Source organism: Bos javanicus, chromosome 12 (genome assembly GCF_032452875.1).
Source record: "Bos javanicus breed banteng chromosome 12, ARS-OSU_banteng_1.0, whole genome shotgun sequence".
Lineage (NCBI taxonomy): Eukaryota > Metazoa > Chordata > Mammalia > Artiodactyla > Bovidae > Bos > Bos javanicus.
In genome coordinates, this window is record NC_083879.1 from 12,844,660 (window position 1) to 12,865,154 (window position 20,495).

General features: G+C 45.9%; 1 protein-coding gene across 1 annotated transcript in view; it reads left to right on the top strand.

Annotated features, from left to right (window-relative positions):
- TNFSF11 (TNF superfamily member 11) overlaps positions 1-20,495 on the top strand; it is a 42,075-nt gene that overhangs the window by 16,483 nt on the left and 5,097 nt on the right. Inside the window, exons 3-4 of the mRNA XM_061434493.1 lie at positions 16,885-16,930; positions 17,011-17,109. Coding sequence (XP_061290477.1) covers positions 16,885-16,930; positions 17,011-17,109 — 145 coding nt within the window. The remainder of the gene's footprint in view (positions 1-16,884; positions 16,931-17,010; positions 17,110-20,495) is intronic.

The following is a 20,495-nucleotide window of genomic DNA, read 5'->3' on the forward strand; positions in this document are numbered from 1 at the left end:
TATAAAAAAGCACTTAAAACTGAGTAGATCTTAACGACTTATGAAATTATAAGCATTGCAGTTGTTATATAGACATTATTTTTATTTGCTTTTTAGTTAAATTCACATGACAAAAACAAGGGGAAAAATTAAACCCCGTTCATTATCTCTTTGCCTTTGTATATAAGAGTATGTGTCCCAAGAAAGTTTCTTGTAAACCCACAAGGCAGCTTGGGGTTTGGGGGCACTGACGTTCCCAAGTCAAGATGTTAGTCATGTAGTGGTTTTCCAATGGGATTTCATCCCTGCCATAACAGTTTTGGGAACTGCAATTCAATCAACCCCAATCATATCTAGCATTTATAAAAGCTGCCTTTATGGGAAAGCCAAAGCACGACCCACAGAATTTTCCTACAAAACCAAGCCATCTACTGGTTTTTGTCCAACAACGACCCATTAGCTGTGATGGGCTCAGTCACAGGGGAGACCCAGGGCAGAAGGTAGGAGGGTTTCCAAAAGGGAAATAACCAGTGAGTGGTGTTGTAGGAGTTGGGCTTATCTTCATGCCAGAAGTACTCCAGGGTAGAAGAAAAGATATTCTGGCTTGACATTAAAAAAGAAAACAGAAGACCAAGGGCATGCCTAAAAGAGGAGCATCTCATTATGTGACATAGGCTCTTGGGCTGCAATTCCAGAAGTCAGTAAGACTGCGGGTCCTCAGTTGGAGGGGACCTGGTGAAGGATGCTTGGATTGCTCCACCAGAAGCGGCTCATCCTAGGAGAGGGCCAGCCTGCGGAGCTGGAAGAGAATGATGTGCCCTTGAGCAGCATTTCCCAAACCTGACTTGATCTTAAAAATCACTTGGGGAACTTGTTTAAAACAGAAACGAAAGGCTCCCAGATCTGTTACAAAGATTCTGATTTGGTAGTTCAGGAGTAGACTCTATGATTTGGGAAATCTTTCTTAGAAGGGCTGGTCTGTCTTCGGGAAGGTTTCAGGGTAAATACTGACCAAAGAGGTGTTCTAAGCATCTTATGGAGAAGGACATGGCAACCCACTCCAGTATTCTTGCCTGGAGAATCCCATGGAGAGGAGCCTGGCAGGCTGCAGTCCATGGGGTTTCAAGAGTTGGGCACGACTTAGTGACTAAACCACCACCAAGCATCTTAGGAAGAGGTGAGAGCCACTGGGGGACAGGGAAGCCACTGGTGAATGACATGACTATATTTGAGAAGCAGGATTCAGCCTGTGTGTTACGGAGAAGACGGGTCTTGGAAGTCGCACAGAACACTCTATGTCTGAGATGTGTGCTGTGCTGTGCTCAGTCGCTCAGTCCTGTCTGACTCTTTGCGACCCCATGGACTGTAGCCCGCCAGGCTCCTCTGTCTACGGGATTTTTCAGGGTTCTCATAACCTCTTCTGATGATCTTCCCGACCCAGGGATCAAACCCAGGTCTCCTGAGGCTCCTGCATTGGCAGGTAGATTCTTGACCACTGCAGTACCTGGGAAGCCCATATCTGGGATGACCAGGCAGCACATATTTGCTTGAACTTTTCAAGATTCAAGGTCTGAGAGGTCCATCCTCACATAGCTTCCTTATCACTAGGGTGCTCCCTCAGTTCTCGGGTTTTTCTCTTTGAGAGCGCTGGGTGGTGATGGTGGTGGTGATGGTGGTGATGGTGGTGATGGTGATGGTGATGGTAGGGGTGATGGTGGTGATGGTGGTGGTGATGGTGATGGTAGGGGTGATGGTGGTGATGGTGGTGGTGATGGTGGTGATGGTGGTGATGGTGGTGATGGTGGTGGTATTGGTGATGGTAAGGATGATGGTGGTGATGGTGGTTTGTGATGGTAGGGGTGATTGTAGGGGTGGTGATGGTGATGGTATTGGTGATGGCAGGGGTGATGGTGGTGGTATTGGTGGTGGTATTGGTGATGGTATTGGTGATGGCAGGGGTGATGGTGGTGGTATTGGTGGTGGTATTGGTGGTGGTATTGGTGATGGTATTGGTGGTATTGTAGCAGAAGCAGCAGTAAAAATAATGATAATTATAAACCGTAACACTCATATTCATCAGAAACTTGATGAACTCAGAACCTTTTCTCCTCCATGCGTATAAATGCTTCTCATCCGATCAACCCTTTCATGGTGAAGGACAGAGCCGTCATCTCCATCACCCCAAACCAGAAGCCAGAAGATGGTCTTACAGGCTTCCTCTAACTTTCTTACCTCACCCTCACCTGTGGGTTCTACCTCCTTCCTAAACTTTCAAGCACTTCTCTCTGCACCGTGTCACGACCGTTGGCCCCTCAGTACAGGCGTCACCGTCCCCATCATCACTGTTCACCTGGACCACTGCCAGGCGGCCGCCCTGCCCTATCACACTGCCTCTAGCCCACCCTCTCTACAACTCAGCGACTTCTCAGATGCCAGTTGAAACGTGTCACTTGCCTTCCTGCTCACGAAAATCCTTCAGTGGACCCTTGTAGTCCTCAGGATAACGTCTGAGCTGCTGAAGATGGAACACCAAGTCTTTTGTGTTCTGGGACCCTCCTTCCAAGCTCCGCCTCTCCAGCCTCATTATCCTGTGGCTCCATCTCCTCACGCTCCTCGGCTGTGCTCAGCAGCCCCACCTCAGTAAAGGGTAAGAAGTTCCCTAACCTGGCTGTGCCCGTCGCCACCCGCCGCTTCCTGCCTCCTTCCCTACCTCGCTGTAAGCACAGTGAGGGCAGAGAGGCCGTTTGTCCCAGATGCACAGCGTCTTGGCCTCCCGCAGGACACCCTGCCCTTGCAGCCATCCGCGACCTCTGCGGAATGGACGGCTGGGTGGGTGGATGAAGTATAGGTCTCTGCGCGTGTTCTGTGTGTGCCATTCCAGGCTTCTCTTTGTGTACAGTTTTTGTCTTTCAAAATTTAGCTCAGCCATTTCTTCACACACACAAAGGTGAAAGTGTTCATCACTCAGTTGTGGCCGACTCTTTGTGACCCCATGGACTGTAACCCACCAGGCTCCTCTGTCCATGGGATTCTCCAGACAAGAATACTGGAATGGGCTGCCATTTCCTTCTCTGGTGGATCTTCCCCATCCAGGAATCGAACCTGGGTCTCCTGCATTGAAAGGCAGATTCTTTACCACCTGAGCCACCAGGGAAGCCCCCAGTGATGCCTACCTGCCCACCTTTGGGGTAGGAACCCCTGTGGTGCACACGTGGGGCTTCTTGTATTCACCCCAGCATAGCATCAATGCCAGGGGCCTGGTGCTGGCCTGGTACACCCAAATGCAAGCTTTCCAAGGGCAGAGACTCTCTGATGTTTTGTTTCTCTACCCAGTGGCAGGTATGCAGTTGGTGCTCAAGGAATGTTTAAAGAAGCAGCTTAATGAATTTATGAGTGATCTGTGCTCAGCCTTGCTCTTGATGTCATCAAGCAGATGATGGTTTAATATTGCAAGAAGCTGGCCACATTATCAGTACCCGGAAGATTCTCCTTAATGGCTGGAGGGCGTTCCCAAGCGTGGCTTTTTAAGGCATGAACGTGACAGGGACTGTGAGGCTGGAGAACCCTCACGGCCAACCTCTCCCCTCCCTCCCTGGCCTCACTGGTCCACAGTGGCTGCCCTGGTACCTCTGTCCCGCTTCAAGCTCCATTCCTAGCAGTCAGAGATACTGTGGGGAGAGACTATGCAAATAACCTTCTGTGGGGGGGGGGATGAGGCTTTGTGGATGTCAGAAACTCTGCCAGTGTGCGGTGGCATGATTATGTTGAAAAGTGGCAAAAGAGGACTTCTCTGGCAGTCCAGTGCTTGAGAATCCACCTGCCGATGCAAGGGACACAGGTTCGATCCCTGGTCCTGGTAGATGCCGCATGCCATGGGGCAACTGAGCCATGCACCACAACTATTGAACCTGTGCTCTAGAACCCAGGAGGCACGGCTACTGGAGCCTGTGTGCAGTAGAGCTCATGCTCTGCAACAAGAGAAGCCACCGCAGTGAGAAGCCCTCCCACCGCAATGAAGAGTAGCCCCTGCTCGCCGCAGCTGGAGAAAAGTCTGTGCACAGCAACAAAGACCCAGGATGGCCAGAAGTAAAGAATGAATTAATTAATCAAAACATAAAAGTGGAAAAGAGAGCAGAGATGCAGTAAATAGCACAGTTAGCCCAAGATGCTCCACTGCAGTCAGTCGGCTAAGCCCTTAGATGAAACTTTGTAACAAGTACCCTAGCGCAAGACATTTTAAAATTGAGCTCTTTATGAAGACTAATATTGCTGTCATAAGGCCACTTTATGAAAACTCGAGGGGACCTTTAACTGTAGCAGAAACTTCCTCATTTAAACCATGAAGGTTAAACAATAAAAACTAATTTTCTATTCCCAGTATAGCCATCGCCCGGCCAGGAAGGCATCACTCTGTTTTAGGAAAACAAGGGCATTGTATTCTTCAGCCCTTCGGTGGGTAGAGTCCATTATCTGTGTGCAAAGACATGTCTTTTCCAATCAGCAGCCTCTTCTGGGAGAAATGAGCCCCCGCTCACCAACTGTACTTAGTGGGGGAGGAGGAGACTGGTCCACATCTTGGTAAAGCTCTTCCCTGGGAATTTCCAGGGATGGTCATGGCTGGGGTGGGTGATTCAGTGAGGAGACAGAGATGAGGAGATTCAGAATGGGCTGCGTGAGGGTGGAGAGGCAGAACCCCTGTTTGGCTTTGAGGGATTTTTTTTTTTATTGGAGGATAGTTGCCTTATAGTTGGAAGGTTTGATTCTGAGGCTGAAACTCCAGTATTTTGGTCATCTTATGTCAACAGACAACTCATTGGAAAAGCCCCTGATGCTAGGAAAGATTGAGGGCAGAAGAAGAGGATGTCAGAGGATGAGATGGCTGGATGGCATGAACTTGGGCAAGCTTCAGGAGATGGTGAGGGCCGGGGGGCCGGGAGTGCTGCAGTCCGTGGGGTCTCGAGTTGGACACGACTGGGCAACTGAACAACAGCAATTGCTTTATGATGTCACGTTAGTTTCTGCTGTACTGCGAAGTGAATCAGTCATATGTGTACGTAACATCCCTTCCCTGTTGAGCCTCCCTCCCACCCCCGCTACCCCAATTGTCTAGGAGAGAGAACTTTTTAAAGCAATAGTGTTTGGTTAAAAATAACAAATTTTAGGGAACAAAGGGTCAAATTACAAATTCAGGTCTGAGATGGCTCTTACCTTCAGGGTTAGTGGGGCATCTGTCGTATCTCCCCCCGCCCCGACCCAGACACTCTCGGAGCCCTGGACCCCTCACCCCTCACCCCCACCCCAGGGGGATGGGTGGAGCTGCCCCGCCCCCTTCCTAGTGCTCCTGCCCTGGTCCTGGCGGCCGGTACCCCCAGGGGCTCTGGGCCTGGAAGCACAGGCTCCACTCTGCCTGAATAACAGACGTTTAGGTGGTGGTGTGCAGTTGCCCAAGTCGTGTCTGGCTCTTTGCGACCCCATGGAGGGCAGCACGCCAGGCCTCGCGGTCCTTCACCATCTCCCAGAGTTTGCTCAAATTCATGTCCGTTGAGTCAGGGATGCCATCCAACCATCGCATCCTCTGCCGCCCACTTTTTTTGCCTTCAATCTTTGCCGGCATCAGGGAACCCCTTAATGGCTCCTGTCCTTAAAGTTCTTTGCCTTGAGGTGTTTTCAGAGTCTTAACCATTGACTCTTCACAACAAGCCAGGAGGTCTCCGGCTCCATGCAGGTGCATACAAAGTGTCCCCCGACATCCTGTGGATTAGAAATTCCAAAGCGAGCATTAGCGGAGGGACAAAGAGGGGCTGAGACATCGATTGTAAATCAACCCTAACCTTGTCTCTTGGACTTCCCTGGCAGTGGTCCAGTGTCAGTGTAGGGGGCGTGGGTTCAACCCCTCATCAGGGAACTAGAGCCCACGTGCCAGGTAGCTCGGCCTAAAAAAAACCAATCCTGTCTCTTTTGTTGTTCCATAGCATCTGGTGGTTATTCTTTCTGTGCTTTGTGAGCCAAGAATGCCATGGAAATAAAATCTTTGCAACTAAAGATGAGCTCTCGATAAGACAGTAAGATCTCTCTCCAGGGGAGGAGCTGTGTGCCAAGTCTGCATGGATGGAAGCGCAGGAGACCTGCAGGAGATGACTCTGAAGTGGTGCCATGTGGCTTGAACACCCAGAGTGTTCTCAAGGGTGATGGGCTTTGGGGATGCAGGGGAGGAGTGGCAGGAGAGCCTGGGGTGGTAACCAGCCCAGTCATGCATGGCCCAGGTTGGGAATTAGACTTGTTGCTCAAGTCTGCCCGCAGCCCCTGGAGGGTTTTCAGAAGAGAAGGGACTTCATCAATAGAGGAACGGATGAAGATGTGGTACATATACACAGCAGAATATTACTTTGGCCATAAATATTAATATTTATATTAATTGCCCATATATATATTTGTATATAATTGGGCAATATATATAATTTGGCCATAATATTACTTGGCCATAAAAAGAATGAAATAATGCCATTTGCAGCAACATGGATAGATAGACCCAGAGATTATCATACTAAATGAAATGTCAGACAGAGGAAGACAAATACCATATGATATTGCTTATATGTGGAATCTAAAGAAAAGATACAAATGAATTTATTTGCAAAACAGAAATAGACTCATAGACATAGGAAACTAACTTATGGTTACTGTCGTGGTCTGGGCGCGGGTTGGAAAAGAATTTCCAGGCATGAGGCAGAATGAGAGGGAAATAAAGTTTATTAGAATAGGAGACACTGTTAGAACAGCGGGCCGGCTCAAGGGAGAACTGACGTTGAACAAGGCTCCTTAGTCCACTTTTATACCCGGGATACAAGGAGTGGGGTAGGGGTCTTGCGGGTCATTTGCTATTGGATGAGGCATATATACTGAGTTGGGGGAAGAGTAAGGCAAAGGTAAGAGGGGAGACAGGTTATACCACTCAGGAGACTGAAATCCATTAATAGTTACAACACGGGGGAGGGAAGGATGATAAGGGTCCAGTTTATCCGTTCCTGCATTCCAGGACCCTCCTTAGTTTTATCTGCTCTTTTATCCTTGGGTCCCACAGTTACCAACTGGGAAAGACAGGGGAGGGATAAGTTAGGAGTTTGAGATTAACATATACACACTACTATATATAAAACAGATGACCAGCAAGGACCTACTGTGTAGGATAGGGAATGTTACTCAGTATCTTGTAGTAACCTATAAGAGAAAAGAATCTGAAAATGTTTATCCACACCTGATGCTAGGAGCCAACTCATTGGAAAAGACCCTGATGCTGGGAAAGGTTGAAGGCAAGAGGAGAAGGGGGCAGCTGAGGATGAGATGGTTGGATGGCATCACTGACTCAATGGACATGAGTTTGAGCAAACTCCGGGAGATAGTGGAGGACAGGGAAACCTGGGGTCACAAAGGGTAGGATAGGACTTAGCGACTAAACACACACATATATATCTATGTATAGATATATAGTATCCGAATCATTTTGCTGCACACCTGAAACTAACAACAACATTGTAAGTAAACTGTATTTCAATAAGATTTTTTTTTTTTAATTTTTAAGAAAATAGAAGGCAACGGCCTTGCTCCCTTTCAGACTTTCTGACACTCGCTCTAGCAGCATTGGGCTGGTTTGAGGAAAGCAGGAGCCCAGAAGAGGGGGTAGGAGGCTATTATAGTAACTTTGGAGAAGGCAATGGCACCCCGATTTAGTACTTTTGCCTGGAAAATCCCATGGACGGAGGAGCCTGGTGGGCTGCAGTCCATGGGGTCTCGAAGAGTTGGACACAACAGAGCGACTTCACTTTCCCTTTTCACTTTCATGCACTGGAGAAGGAAATGGCAACCCACTCCAGTGTTCTTGCCTGGAGAACCCCAGGGATGGGGAAGCCTGGTGGGCGGCAGTCTATGGGGTCGCACAGAGTCGGACACGACTGGCGCGTCTTAGCAGCAGCAGCAGCAGTGAGAAATGATGACGGCTTGAAGGAAGGCAGTGGTCCTCTGGCTGGAGGGATGAGGATGGATTTCTGAGCTCTTTGCAAGGTGCAAGTCTGCAGGATTTCTCTGCAGGAATAGGAAACTGGCTATTCATTTCCAGAAACAACCCTCGTGTGGCATTCATGTGCTAACTCGGCTGATGAATACACTATTCTCGTAACTAGGTTGGAGAAGAATTACAGGAAGGGTATCATTAAGATGTTAAAATGAATGCATTACATATGTTAACAAGTGTATGAACCCTGTATTATATCTGGCAAACGGGGTGTTAAATCCTTGTTCAACCAGCCAGATGTCCCTGCAGCTGCCTTTGGGATTGCAGAGGGAGGCAGCCACCTGAGACCCCAGCTAGGAGCTGGTGCCAGTGGCTTCCGGAAGCATCTGGCTAGACAAATTGCTCCTCCTGCGCTCTGACTGACAGGTACCGCATGGATGGCGCAAGTCACATCACAATGCGCAGGTGGGCTCTTTAGTCTGATGAGACCAGACTCCAGCGACTTGACTTTTCTCAGGGTTATCTTTACAGTTGGGAGTATCCTCAGTGAAGATTTGTATCTGTTTATCCATATGATTTTATAAGACCAAATTAATAACGTTCACTCTTGAATTGGAAGGCTCTCAAAGTCTTGTTGGGGGCGGTTATCCAGCTGAGTTTGCAGAGGCTGGGTTGAGCGTTTGCTGTCAATGTTTAAATAACCTGGAGCAAAATTCCCATGACTGCTCAAAAGGAGCTGAAAATGCTGACAGGTGTTTATATTTATTCTTATGGAGTGGTTCTGATATATCAAGATTGAGCCAGTTCTGGGATGTCTCTCCCCTACTTCTCTTTGGCAAAATGATCCGAAAATATTGTAAGATGTTCAGGGGCGCCTGGCACAACAGTCTCCCCATCACACTCCCGGGAATCGTACTTAGATGTTGAATTAAGGCGGAAGTTGAAGAGAAGCCATCCTAGAGACCACAGTTACACAATCCTATTGATCTTTTGTGTACTGTCTTTCTTGAAGGAGAAATTGTGAAATCCCAACATTTTTCTCTGAGTGAAATAAAAAGTGGAAATTAAAGAAAAAGGAAATATCATACCGGTTGTTTTCTTGTCCAAATGTACTGTGACGGCAAAGATGAAAAAGTCAGTGCAGTCTAAATAGGAAAATACCACAAGGAGATTTTCAAAATGTTTGGTAATTTCCTCATCATCTATTGTTTTTAGAACTTTGTGGAGTTGGGGCAGAAGGCAGTTTGAAACCTGCAGTCTGGCTTGTCAATGTTAGACAGTGTCCACTAGGTGGCAGCATGTCAGAGGATTTCTTTTATTCTTGAATTGGCAGTGATTTCTTTGGCTGTCTACCAGTAGTTCGGTTTTTCTTTTTTGTCCCGTTTTGAAGGGTTAAATGAAGCTCTCACAATTTAGACGCAAATTATGCTTATTTAAAAATGCATAAATTAGCTGAAAAGCCTTCTTGTTATAGTGTGACCATAAATATAAGTTCATTCATGCATGGGATTTTCCTAGGAACTTACAGGTAAGATCCTACCAGTCCTGAGTAGGTTTTGGAAGCCAGGGGGTAGGTCTCTTTGTCCTTGAATGTGACAGATGCTAAACATGCTCTCTTCTGAGAAGGCAGATCGCCGATGTTCCTGGGGAACAGGACGCTGGTTTTTCTTTAGGAGTTCTCAGCCAGCAGAAGATAGAGAGGGCGGTCTGCCCAGCTTTCTCACCCTGGAGACTGTTTCTGGCTTCTGCTGGAGGCTGTTCGCTGGGAGGCGTGTCAAACCTCTCTATACTTCTTTATGCATAGCTGTGGGCATTCTGGATGACAGGAGGGAGACAACCTATGATTGTACTGTGTGTGTCAACTTAAAAACGATTCCCAACCTAGAAGTGGAGAGTTACGTTTTATTCAGTGGGAATTTTTAGGACCTCAAGCCTGGAGACAGCATCTCACATGACCGCGAGAGAACTGCCCTGAGGAGGCGAAGGGAGGAGCCAGGTTATACAGAAGTTTTGCAACGAAGGGCTGGGAGTCTGAACGTCAAACAATTAATGCTAATTAAAGGAGACAGATAACTGAAGTTTAGGCACTTAGCGCTTTCCTGTGTATGAGAAGATGCAAGAGTCTGGGTCACTCAAATCATTCCCTTGATATGCCCCTCAGCTCTGGGGCTTCCCTGGTGGCTCAGCAGCTAAGGAATCTGCCTGCAGTGCAGGAGACTCAGGTTCAACCCCTAGGTCCGGAAGATCCCCTGGGGAAGAGAATGGTACCCGCTGCAGGATTCTTGCCTGGAGAATTCCGTGGACAGAGGAGCCTGGTGGGCCACCGTCCACAGGGTCTCAAAGAGTGAGAGGCTCCTGCTTTCGCTTTTCACCCTGTCATCTGGGGCCGCGCTCCCGTTTTCCTGCCCTGAGTGTCTCGCCACAGGGTGTGGCTGCATTTCCCGCCCTGAGTTTCTCACCACGGGGCACGCTGCCGCCTGGTGTTCTTTGCTTTCTGAGCTCCCTCAGGGCTCATCCGCTCATCAGCGGGAGTGGCTGCGATCTCCCGGGACTATGAACATCCTTGTTTACTGATCCAGCAGGAAATATTCCATTTCTCAATGTGTGTCCAGGGAGTTAACTAAAAAAAAAAAAAAAAAAATTACAGCTGGGTTTAAAATAAGATAAAACCCATAAAACATTCCTTAAAAGATCTCTTTTATGTGAATAATTTGTTCAGAGGAAAGGAGTTTGGATGTTCTTTGTAGTGTCTTCCCCAAATTAGACAGATCAGATCTTTCTGAATTCAAAGAAACCAGAAGCAGTGTCGGAATGATAAGATTTAGGACTAAAGAACTCTGCGAATTTTAAAACACTCTAATTAATGTGACAAAAGGAGAGGACGGCTGTGGATGAAAATAAATGTAAATGCAAAGCTTGGGAGATAAATAGAATTGTACTCCTTCAGAAGAGTCTCCTATAATCTTGAAAATTAAGAATATTAGGAGGCCATTCAAGAGAGAACTGCATGGTATGTACATAGTCAAGTATCTGAGCTTTGAGAAAAGGGACCAGGGTGGCCCTGCTCTGTGGCGGGACCTTGATGGAGTCACTACTGGAGATGTGAGGCCCCCACGCCCAGGGCCTGCCTGACTGAGTCTGGAGGCTCCTCCACCCGACAGGCAAGCTCTGAACTCCTCTGGCAGGTTCTGAGCCTGCTGTTCTCTGAAGACTCCCTCCCTCCATCCCAGGAATTCTGAGACCGTATTTCCTGATGTTGAGGTTCCTTTTTGTCAGATCCCCTGGTCCAGGTGGGCGAGAGGGGGAAAAAAAAGACTCTTTCCCCCTCTCCCCACTTAGGTTCACCAGTGGGGGTCCTATAAATTAGACTGACAAAAGACAAGTTAATAAGAGAAGCCATCCCAGTTTATTTAATGTAGGTTTTATGTGACACAGGAGCCTTCATAAGGAAATGAAGACCCACGGGAATAGTTAAGCGGAGTGGGTTTTATACTCAGTTTGATGAAGAGTGGAAAGGTGTAGGGAAAAAATGGGACAGGACAGGGTCTCAGTGAAGGGTGGTACACTGGGGGAAACTCAGCAAGGCCCGTTCCTTCATTTTTTTTTTCATATTTAAGCCGGATCTTGCAGCAATCACTTTTTCTCCCAAATAGGAAAAAAATAGGATAATGTTTTTGTTAATTAACCTCAGACACAGCTCTGTAATATGATTTTTTCAGTATTTGTTATCCACATAGTCTTTGTTCCTTTATATGAAAATTGCATAAACTTTTTTTTTGAACTTTTTATTTTATATTGGCATATAGTTGTTGATTAATGAGGAAGGCATGGCAACCCACTCCAGTGTTATTGCCTGTAGAATCCCCTGGACAAAGGAGCCTGGTGGGCTACAGAAAGGGGTTGCAGAAAGTCAGACCTGACGGAAGCAACTTAGCAGGCACGCACACATAGCCGATTGACAATGTTGTGATGGTTTCAGATCGACAGCAAAGTGACTCAACTATACATACACGTGTCCATTCTCCTTCAGTTTCCTCTGGGTGTTGTCCCATCTTAAGAGATGAAGAGGCTCCCTTCTTCCAGATGGGGAAGGTACCTCTCACCTGAGGGTCTATGACCTGCTTCAGGGAGAAGAGGGAGGCCAAGAAGTTCTTCCTGCATCCACCATTTCTCAAAATCATATAAATCACTATATTTGGGGGCAGCATGTCCAGAACTCCATCACAGGCCACTGATACTTTCCTGCCAGCCTCCTAGAGTATAGTCTTCTAAAGAGGAGCATGTGCGTGCTCAGTCATGTCTGACTCTTTGTGACTCCATGGACTGTAGCCCAGCAGGCTCCTCTGTCTGTGGGATTTCCCAGATAAATTGTGAGAATATAATCAATGACTAAATAGAGCTCTCACCAAACCACCATTCATGGAAATGCTCAAATAGTAATGTTTCTCTATGCCTGCTACATATTAGAATCACCTGGGGAGATTACTGTAAAAAAAAAAAAGAAAATCCAGCAAGTCAATATCAGACTAACTGAGTTAGACTGGCTGGAGTTGGGCCAGGGCACCCCCAAACTGTAGTCTCTTTGTTATGTTCATGGTTAATGTGTACACATAAATAAGAATGATCTTAGAGTTCAAAAGATTGGAGGTGGGGTAAGAATATAAGAACAGACATTGAGTCTACATTTTTTGTACTTTGCTTTTCATGTGGATGGTTTTTGAGAAACCTGTATGGCTTTTGAGAAGAAACTGCAATTCTTGGATACCCAAAATTGTATAACATGAAAGCAGCATTACCTCATGGGTCTTTTGCTTGAGTTTTAATTCATCCTGGGTCATGACACTTTTTTTTTTTTTTAAAGCAAACATTGAAAGTGCTTCAGAATGGCTCTGGTTATTGCATTTTCTTGTAATAAAGAGATTCTATGACAGCACTGACCTAGCAGCTGCTGATTAAATGGACAGAAGTTCATTCCCGGGTGGGAGAGAACAAACTTTCCCTGCCCACTTAATCAGTGACTTTTGTCTGCTGTGTCTCTGGCCTGGTCTCAAGCTTTGAGAAACTCTCAGAGGTGCACATCTCTGAAGTCTTTGGGGATGGGAGTGGGGTTGCTCTTCTCAAATGGAGGCCCCAGGTCAGCCACGCCAGCTCACCTGCGAGAAATGCGCATTCTCAGACTCCACCCCTGGGAAGTCAGGCTTCACATTCAAGGCTGAGAACCTTGGAGCTAGCACAATGGTTCTCTCCTTGTCTTTCTCAAGAATAAATGTGTTCTTCTCAATAGGAAAGCTCCCAGCAGGCAGGCGTTCGCAGGCCTGTGTCACACCGGGTGCTGCTCCCTTCTTCCATCCCCAACCTCCTTTTCAACGTGATTTTGGGGCTCCGGCAGGAGATGAGTACGCGTCTTTCTACTTCGCTGTCTTGAACCCCGTTCCCCCCTCTTCCTTCTGATGATGAGGTCCATCAGGGCTAGAGGGAGAATGAGAGGCAGCTTGAAGTCTCTGAACTCCTGTCACCCAGGTTCCGACTCCTATTCCGTCTTCTCAGAGGTAGTAATCAGATGAAGGTACGTTATAGACACCTAGAGAAATAGATAAGGAGATGCACAATGTATAAAGATATATTTAATCGTAAATATGTAAAGCTATATACACTGTATAGTAAACATTTCATATATTGGGTTGGCCAAAAGTTTCATCCATAAGATGGTACAGAAAAATCTGAACAAACTTTTTGGCCCACCCAATATGTATCTTCACTTTATATGTATAAATATATATAATGAATAAAGATACATTATGTATGCAATATATTACACATTTGTAACAGATGTATACAGTGTATCATTGTGTATATATAAATGCATAAATACACACACACTGTAAAATAGGTAGGTTGTGCATGTATAAATCTTTGTTGAGATTGCAGGGAAGGCTAGGAAATTCCAGAAATCAGGATCCCATTGGGAACCCAGAGATCATGAGAAGAGAGTCAAGGGATGGGCAGTCAGCAGGGGAGAGAAATAAATCTTGGATGGAGTGGGAGAAGGAAAGGGCCTGGTGAGGACCACTGGACAGCCCCAAAGGACCAGCCACCATTTGCCCCAGAACTGTGCAGAGCAGTGCCCTGAGCAATAAGGGCAGCAGGTAGTCCTGGATGAGGCTGAAAAGTTTCCACTAAAAGTCAGAAAACAGATCTATGGATACCAAAGGGGAAAGGGGAGGATGGGAGGAAGTGGGAGGCTGGGACTGACATACATACACTATCAATACTGTGAATAAAGTAACTAATGAGAACCCACTGTACAGCGCAGGGGATCTACTGAATGCTCTGCGGTGACCTGAAGAGGAAGGACGTCCACAAGGGAAGGGATTTATGGATATGTGTTCGTTTTGCAGTACAGGAGAAATTAACACAGCAGCGTCAAGCAGCTATACACCAATAAAATTTTTTTAAAAAGATCCCAATGCGCAAAAAAAAAGAAAGTTAGTCACACTGCGTGTAACTTCTTTAGGCCGTTAGAACAGGTAATTGAAGACAGCGCTGCTGTGTCCTCCAAGGGCCTTTAAAAATAAGATTCTCCATGTCTGCATCTCCATTGCTGCCCTGCAAACAGATTTATCAGTACCGTCTTTCTAGATTCCACATGCATGAATTAATATGTGATATTTGTCTTTCTCTCAGGGGAAGAAGGGAGTGGGACGGATGGAGAGAATAGCACAGAAACAGATACATGACCATATGTAAAATAGATCGCAAGTGGGAACGTGCTGGGTGACACAGGGAGCTCCACCCAGATACACGCTCTGCGATGACCTAGAGGGGCGTGGTGGGGAGGGAGGTGGGAGGGGTGTTCAGGAGGGAGGGGACCTGTGTATGCCTGTGGCTGATTCATGTTAATGTGTGGCAGAGGCCAACACACTATTGTAAAGCAATTATCCTCCAGTTAAAAAATAAAAGTAGCTTAAATGCTCTTCTCTCTTGGGGATCCTGAAGGCAAACAGAAGAATCAGTGTAATTTTATCACTTCCGTTAGCAGTTGAAAAACTGTGTTTCTGCCTCTATCTACCCACCCATCATCTGTCTCAAAGCCCTTGTCTCCACACACTCAAAGAACTTGAGCTATCTGGCCCATCTTTTAAACATTGTGGAGGGTGGGGTAGTTATCATGGATCATCACCCCAATAACACAGAAATTCAGATTCTCTCCAGAGTGTTTCTAGTGTTAATATTACTAATAATTTATTTTTAAAATATCTATTTATCTGTTTATGTGTCTGCATCGGGTCTTAGTCATCGTGCCATGTGGGATCTTTCCTTGTGGCAACAGGCTGCATAGTTGTGGCACCACTTAGGGCTTAGGGCTGTGTTGCCTCTCCGCATGTGGGATCTTACTTCCCCGACTAGGGGTCGAACCCGTGTCCCCTGCATTGCAAGGCGGATTCTTAACCACCCAACCACCAGGCAAGTCCCTCTAGTAGTATTTACATGTATGGCTTTACCAGACCCTTTGCTAAGTGCCTACGTGTATGAGCTCATTGAATCTTCACAACCACCTATAATAGAGGCCCCGTGTGGTCGGGGTGTTGTTAATATGTATGTTAGTACATCCAGGGGCCTGGGAAGGGACTTGACCTGAAGTCAAAGCCTGAAGTTTCATCTGCATCACTTTACTATTTAATAGGAGCTAAGGTCTTGATTTGGAGAAGGCAATGGCACCCCACTCCAGTACTCTTGCCTGGAAAACCCCATGGATGAAGGAGCCTGGTGGGCTGCAGTCCATGGGGTCGCTAAGAGTCAGACACGACTGAGCGACTTCACTTTCACTTTTCACTTTCATGCACTGGAGAAGGAAATGGCAACCCACTCCAGTGTTCTTGCCTGGAGAATCCCAAGGACAGGGGAGCCTGGTGGCCTGCCGTCTATGGGGTCGCACAGAGTCGGACACGACTGAAGCGACTTAGCAGCAGCAGCAGCAGTTACCTACTGGACCCTTCACTGTCAGGGCTCAAATAGAGACAGGCAGTTACCTATACTCTTTGTGTGGGGTTTCCCCAGTAGCCAGAGGTAAAGAATCTGCCTGCCAGTGTAGGACACGTGAGTTCGATCCCTGGGTCGGGAAGAGCCCCTGGAGAAGGGAATGGCAACCCACTCTGTATTCTTGTCTGAGAAATCCCGTGGACAGAGGAGCCTGGTGGGCTACAGTCCATGACATTGCCAAGAGTCAGACACGACTTAGCGACTGAACAACGACAATGCTTTTTATGTACTTGAGCTCTTTTTGTTTCTGCCTTGAGCTTCTACACCTCTACTTGTGGCAATATTTTAAGTTAATTACTGGTGATCTAAAAGCTCTTGGACATCCATGTAGTACTTTAAATACACTGTGACTTTTTAAAATAAAAAATTAACCACTGGGAGCCAGGCATCTTTCTCTTTCTTATGGGGTGAGCTTCAACGTTAGAACAGGAATTCACTAATGAAATAGACATAAAAAGAGCCTCCCTAAAGATTTAAGAGGGTCATACATTCTGTGGTAATTGTTATTTTCCTAGTTAACTTCATCTTCCTTTGTGTACTTGCTACAAATGTTTCATTATGTTTGGTGATTCCATGTTTTATAATTTACACTGTCTTTTATTTCCTCTTACTGTCCGAAGTATTTTGTTGAATAGTATGTGTGTAATCTACTTTTTAAGTACATCAGATAATTCTTTGGAGATGAACTTCCCCTGATGACTACTTAGAACATCAAGAAATTTTACTACCTATGTATTTTTGGCATATTTTGAGGGAAAGAGGATTAATTTATTGTATGTCTAACAGTCCTGAATTCTTAACTGCCTTATCAAAAGAGTGAGTGTATAAATAAGATTTTTTTTTTCTTTTTATTGCAGGAAATGCAACATATTGTTAAATCACAGCACATTAGAGCAGAAAAAGGTAAGCGTGGACCTGTACAAATATTTGAAAACCCCTAGGGTGACTCCTCCTTGGGCTAACGTGGCTTCTCTTATCTCCAGCCATGGTGGAAGGTTCATGGTTAGATCTGGCCAGAAGGAACAAACCTGAGATTCAGCCCTTTGCCCATCTCACGATTAACGCCACTGACATCCCATCAGGTAAGTTCCGTTTGCATCCAGCCTGAACAATATTTCAAGAGTCATTTGTCACCCCAACTGAATACTCAGACCTATTCTTAGCCTGTTACCAAAATTTTGAGAGCCCGTAACTTCTAGACCAGAAGAAAAGTCATCTGGTCTTTGGTTTGTCATCCACACCATGGAAACAGTGATTCTCAATCATGCAGGAATCCACATCATCACTATATTCTCTTTTCAGACCATCAGAGTGACTTTATGTTAAACAACTGCCAGGTGAGGTGGTATAGCTGAGAAGAATGGTCTCTTGGTATACTCATCTCTGTTTATCCAGGCCAAAGTTGACAAATCCCCATGATTGGCCTGTGAGGTGCGTGAATTCCTCCAGGTAGTCATATACTCTGGGCTTCCCAGGTGGCTCAGTGGGTAAAGAATCCACCTGTAATGCAGGAGAAGTAGGAGATGTGAGTTTGATCCCTGGACTGGGAAGATCCTCTAGAGCAGAGCATGGCAACCCACCCCAGTGTTCTTGCCTGGAGAATCCCATGACAGAGGAGCCTGGCAGGCTGCAGTCCACAGGGTCGCAGAGAGTCGAACACGACTGAAGTGACTGAGCACACATACAGTCATACTCAGCCGTCTCCTGCGGAGTGCCAGGTAGAAGCTTAGCAGAGTGATATTTCAGAGGCAGGGGCCCTCTAGAAAATGAGACACACTCTTTCTCCAGGGGGTTATCACTATTTTTCAGGCTAGATATTTAGCTCAGTGGACTGGAGACCTGATTTTCTTTTGGAAAGAGAAGACTCAGAGCTCTTCATCTACATCTACCCAATGTAGTCCATCATACAATCCCCAATGGTTACTTCACATGAGGCTAGGTGAACTTAAAAAAGATTACAAAGAACCTTACAACAGTGTTGACTCCATATTGGCGCTTGCCATCTGCCTCTACAAGGATTAGATCACCTGCTGTTATAGCTATTGGCCTTCAATACCCCCTGAAGGGAGTTCAGGGTGGAGATCAGGAATGAGGCGCTCTGTGCTCTGGGAAAACTGGCAGAACAGGTCTTTAGATAGATAGATATTTTCAGGATCTGATTTTATGAGCTAGATACGTGTATCTTTTCATATCTAGGAACGCACTAAATCCCTTCATGGTGACCTCAGCTCCTCGTGACTAACAGAAAATTTTTGCAAAGATATGTGCTTGATTGCACTGAACTCCCCCTTCTCCAAAATCATATATATTGACCTTCCCGCTACCTCTTTGGAGCAGTTTTTCAGAGCTGTCTGAGGTGCTGTCTCCCAGGCTGCAGTCCTCATTTTGCCCCAAATAAAGCTTAGCTCGCATAAAACTTAACTTGCAAATCTCACAGTTGTGAAATTTTTTTAAGTCAACAGTAGAGTTAACATGGAACATTACTATCGTTATACTATTTATTGGATACACACTATGTGTCAAGCATTTTGCTTCGTGTTCATTATCTTTACTTCTAACTATCTCTAATTCTACAACCCTGCAAAATAGCGATTATTGTTCAGATTTTGCAAATAGGGAAACCAAGATGCACAGAGTGTAAGCTACCTGATCCAGGCTACAACAGGGCAGGCTTAGAAACTGAATTCCACTCTAGCTGATTCCCAAGTCTGTGCTTTTTACTCTGTGGATTATCACATAAGTGCCTTGTGGCCAGTTGGCTTTGTCGGAGGGAAGTACATTCAGTGTCCTTATGTTCCTCCCTTCCTGTAAGAAGTAGATGAATGCAGTTGTATAGCAGGTGTCTCGGGTCTGACTGCCTGGGTCTGAGGCCCCACCGCACTCCTTCCTGATTGGGTGACCATGTGTGTATTATCGAAATCCTTTGGGTGTTAGCTTCTTCAAGGGGATGGTAATAGTATCTACTTCCTGCAGCAGCTGTGAAGATTTAACCAGCTCACGTACTAACATGCTTATGTGGAAATGAGCATAGAGTAAGCACTCAGTGAATGCAATTTGTTATTTAGAGTTTAATTAAATAATTATACATATTCTTTTTTTCCAAAAAATTATTCAGGGCAAATTTTTCTTGTGCTGTGCTGTGCTCAGTCACTTCAATCGAGTCTGACTCTTTGCGACCCCATGGACTGTAGCCCGCCAGGCTCCTCTGTCCGTGGGATTCTCCAGGCAAGAATACTGGAGTGGGTTGCCATTCCCTTCTCCAGGGCATCTTCCCAACCCAGGGATTAAACCTGAGTCTCCTGCATTGCAGGCAGATTCTTCACCCACTGAGCCACCTGGGAAGCCCAAAATGTTACCACTCCCACACCAGGAGTTGAACCTGGGCCGCCTGGATGAAAACCAGGAATCAAGACCATATGGGAAATGCTAAATCTTTAAAAAATCCAAGTTTTAATAAACAGTTTTGAAGCCACTATTATATTTAATAGTATGGAGCACAAAGGAATTTTGCCTGACTGCAGACATAGAAAGTGAGCAACCAACTCTGTGATTTTCAGAAGATTTTCCTCAACTCTCTCTCCTGTCCCAGATATTTGCTTCAAAAACAAATTTACTCTTTCTCTGTCTCTCTCTCTGTGTATGTGCCTTATGGAACTGTTCTAATTTTCTGAGTGGAAAACTATTTTGCATGTTCGCAGAGGCAATCAAATTAATACTGATCCATCATCTGTGTGTGCTGTGAATGCACTCTGCATTTATCTTTTTGGTTCATTTTAAATGGCATATGATAAACATTGCATTAGACTGTGTGCCAAAGTCTATTTGGCAATGACAAGCATGTTTTAGTTATAAAGCTCTCCCTCCAGGCACCTAGCATCAAATCATTGCCAAAAACAAGGCAAAACTCCTGGACATTTTCTGATGGTTATTGAGCTTGAGATGGAGTGAAATGAACTAGTGTATGCTTCTGTTTAAGAAAATAGAATTTGATCTTCTGGCTCCTGGACTCATTTGAGTTCAGTGACTCCTTGAGTTCATTTATCTCCTATTTGACTAGGATTGGATACTTTGGAGAAAGATGGCTTTACGTTTGCATGTTCACTTGGGGTCTCTTTTTCATACTTAGCTGTTCAGTCGTGTCCTACTCTTTGCAACCCCACAGACTGTAGCCCGCCAGGGTCCTCTGTCCATGGGGATTCTCCAGCAAGAATTCTGTAGTGGGTTGCCATTTCCTCTTCAAGCAGATCTTCCCAACCCAGAGATCAAGTCCTGGTTTCCTGCACTGCAGGTGGATTCTTTACCATCTGAGCCATGGGCTTCCCTGGTGGCTCAGATGGTAAAGAATCTGCCTGTAATGCAGGAGGCCTGGAGAATTCTGTGGATAGAGGAGCCGTTTCATACTTATTTGTACTTATCTACATATATGAAACGAATCAGAATCTGCCTTATACTGATACATTTCAAAGCT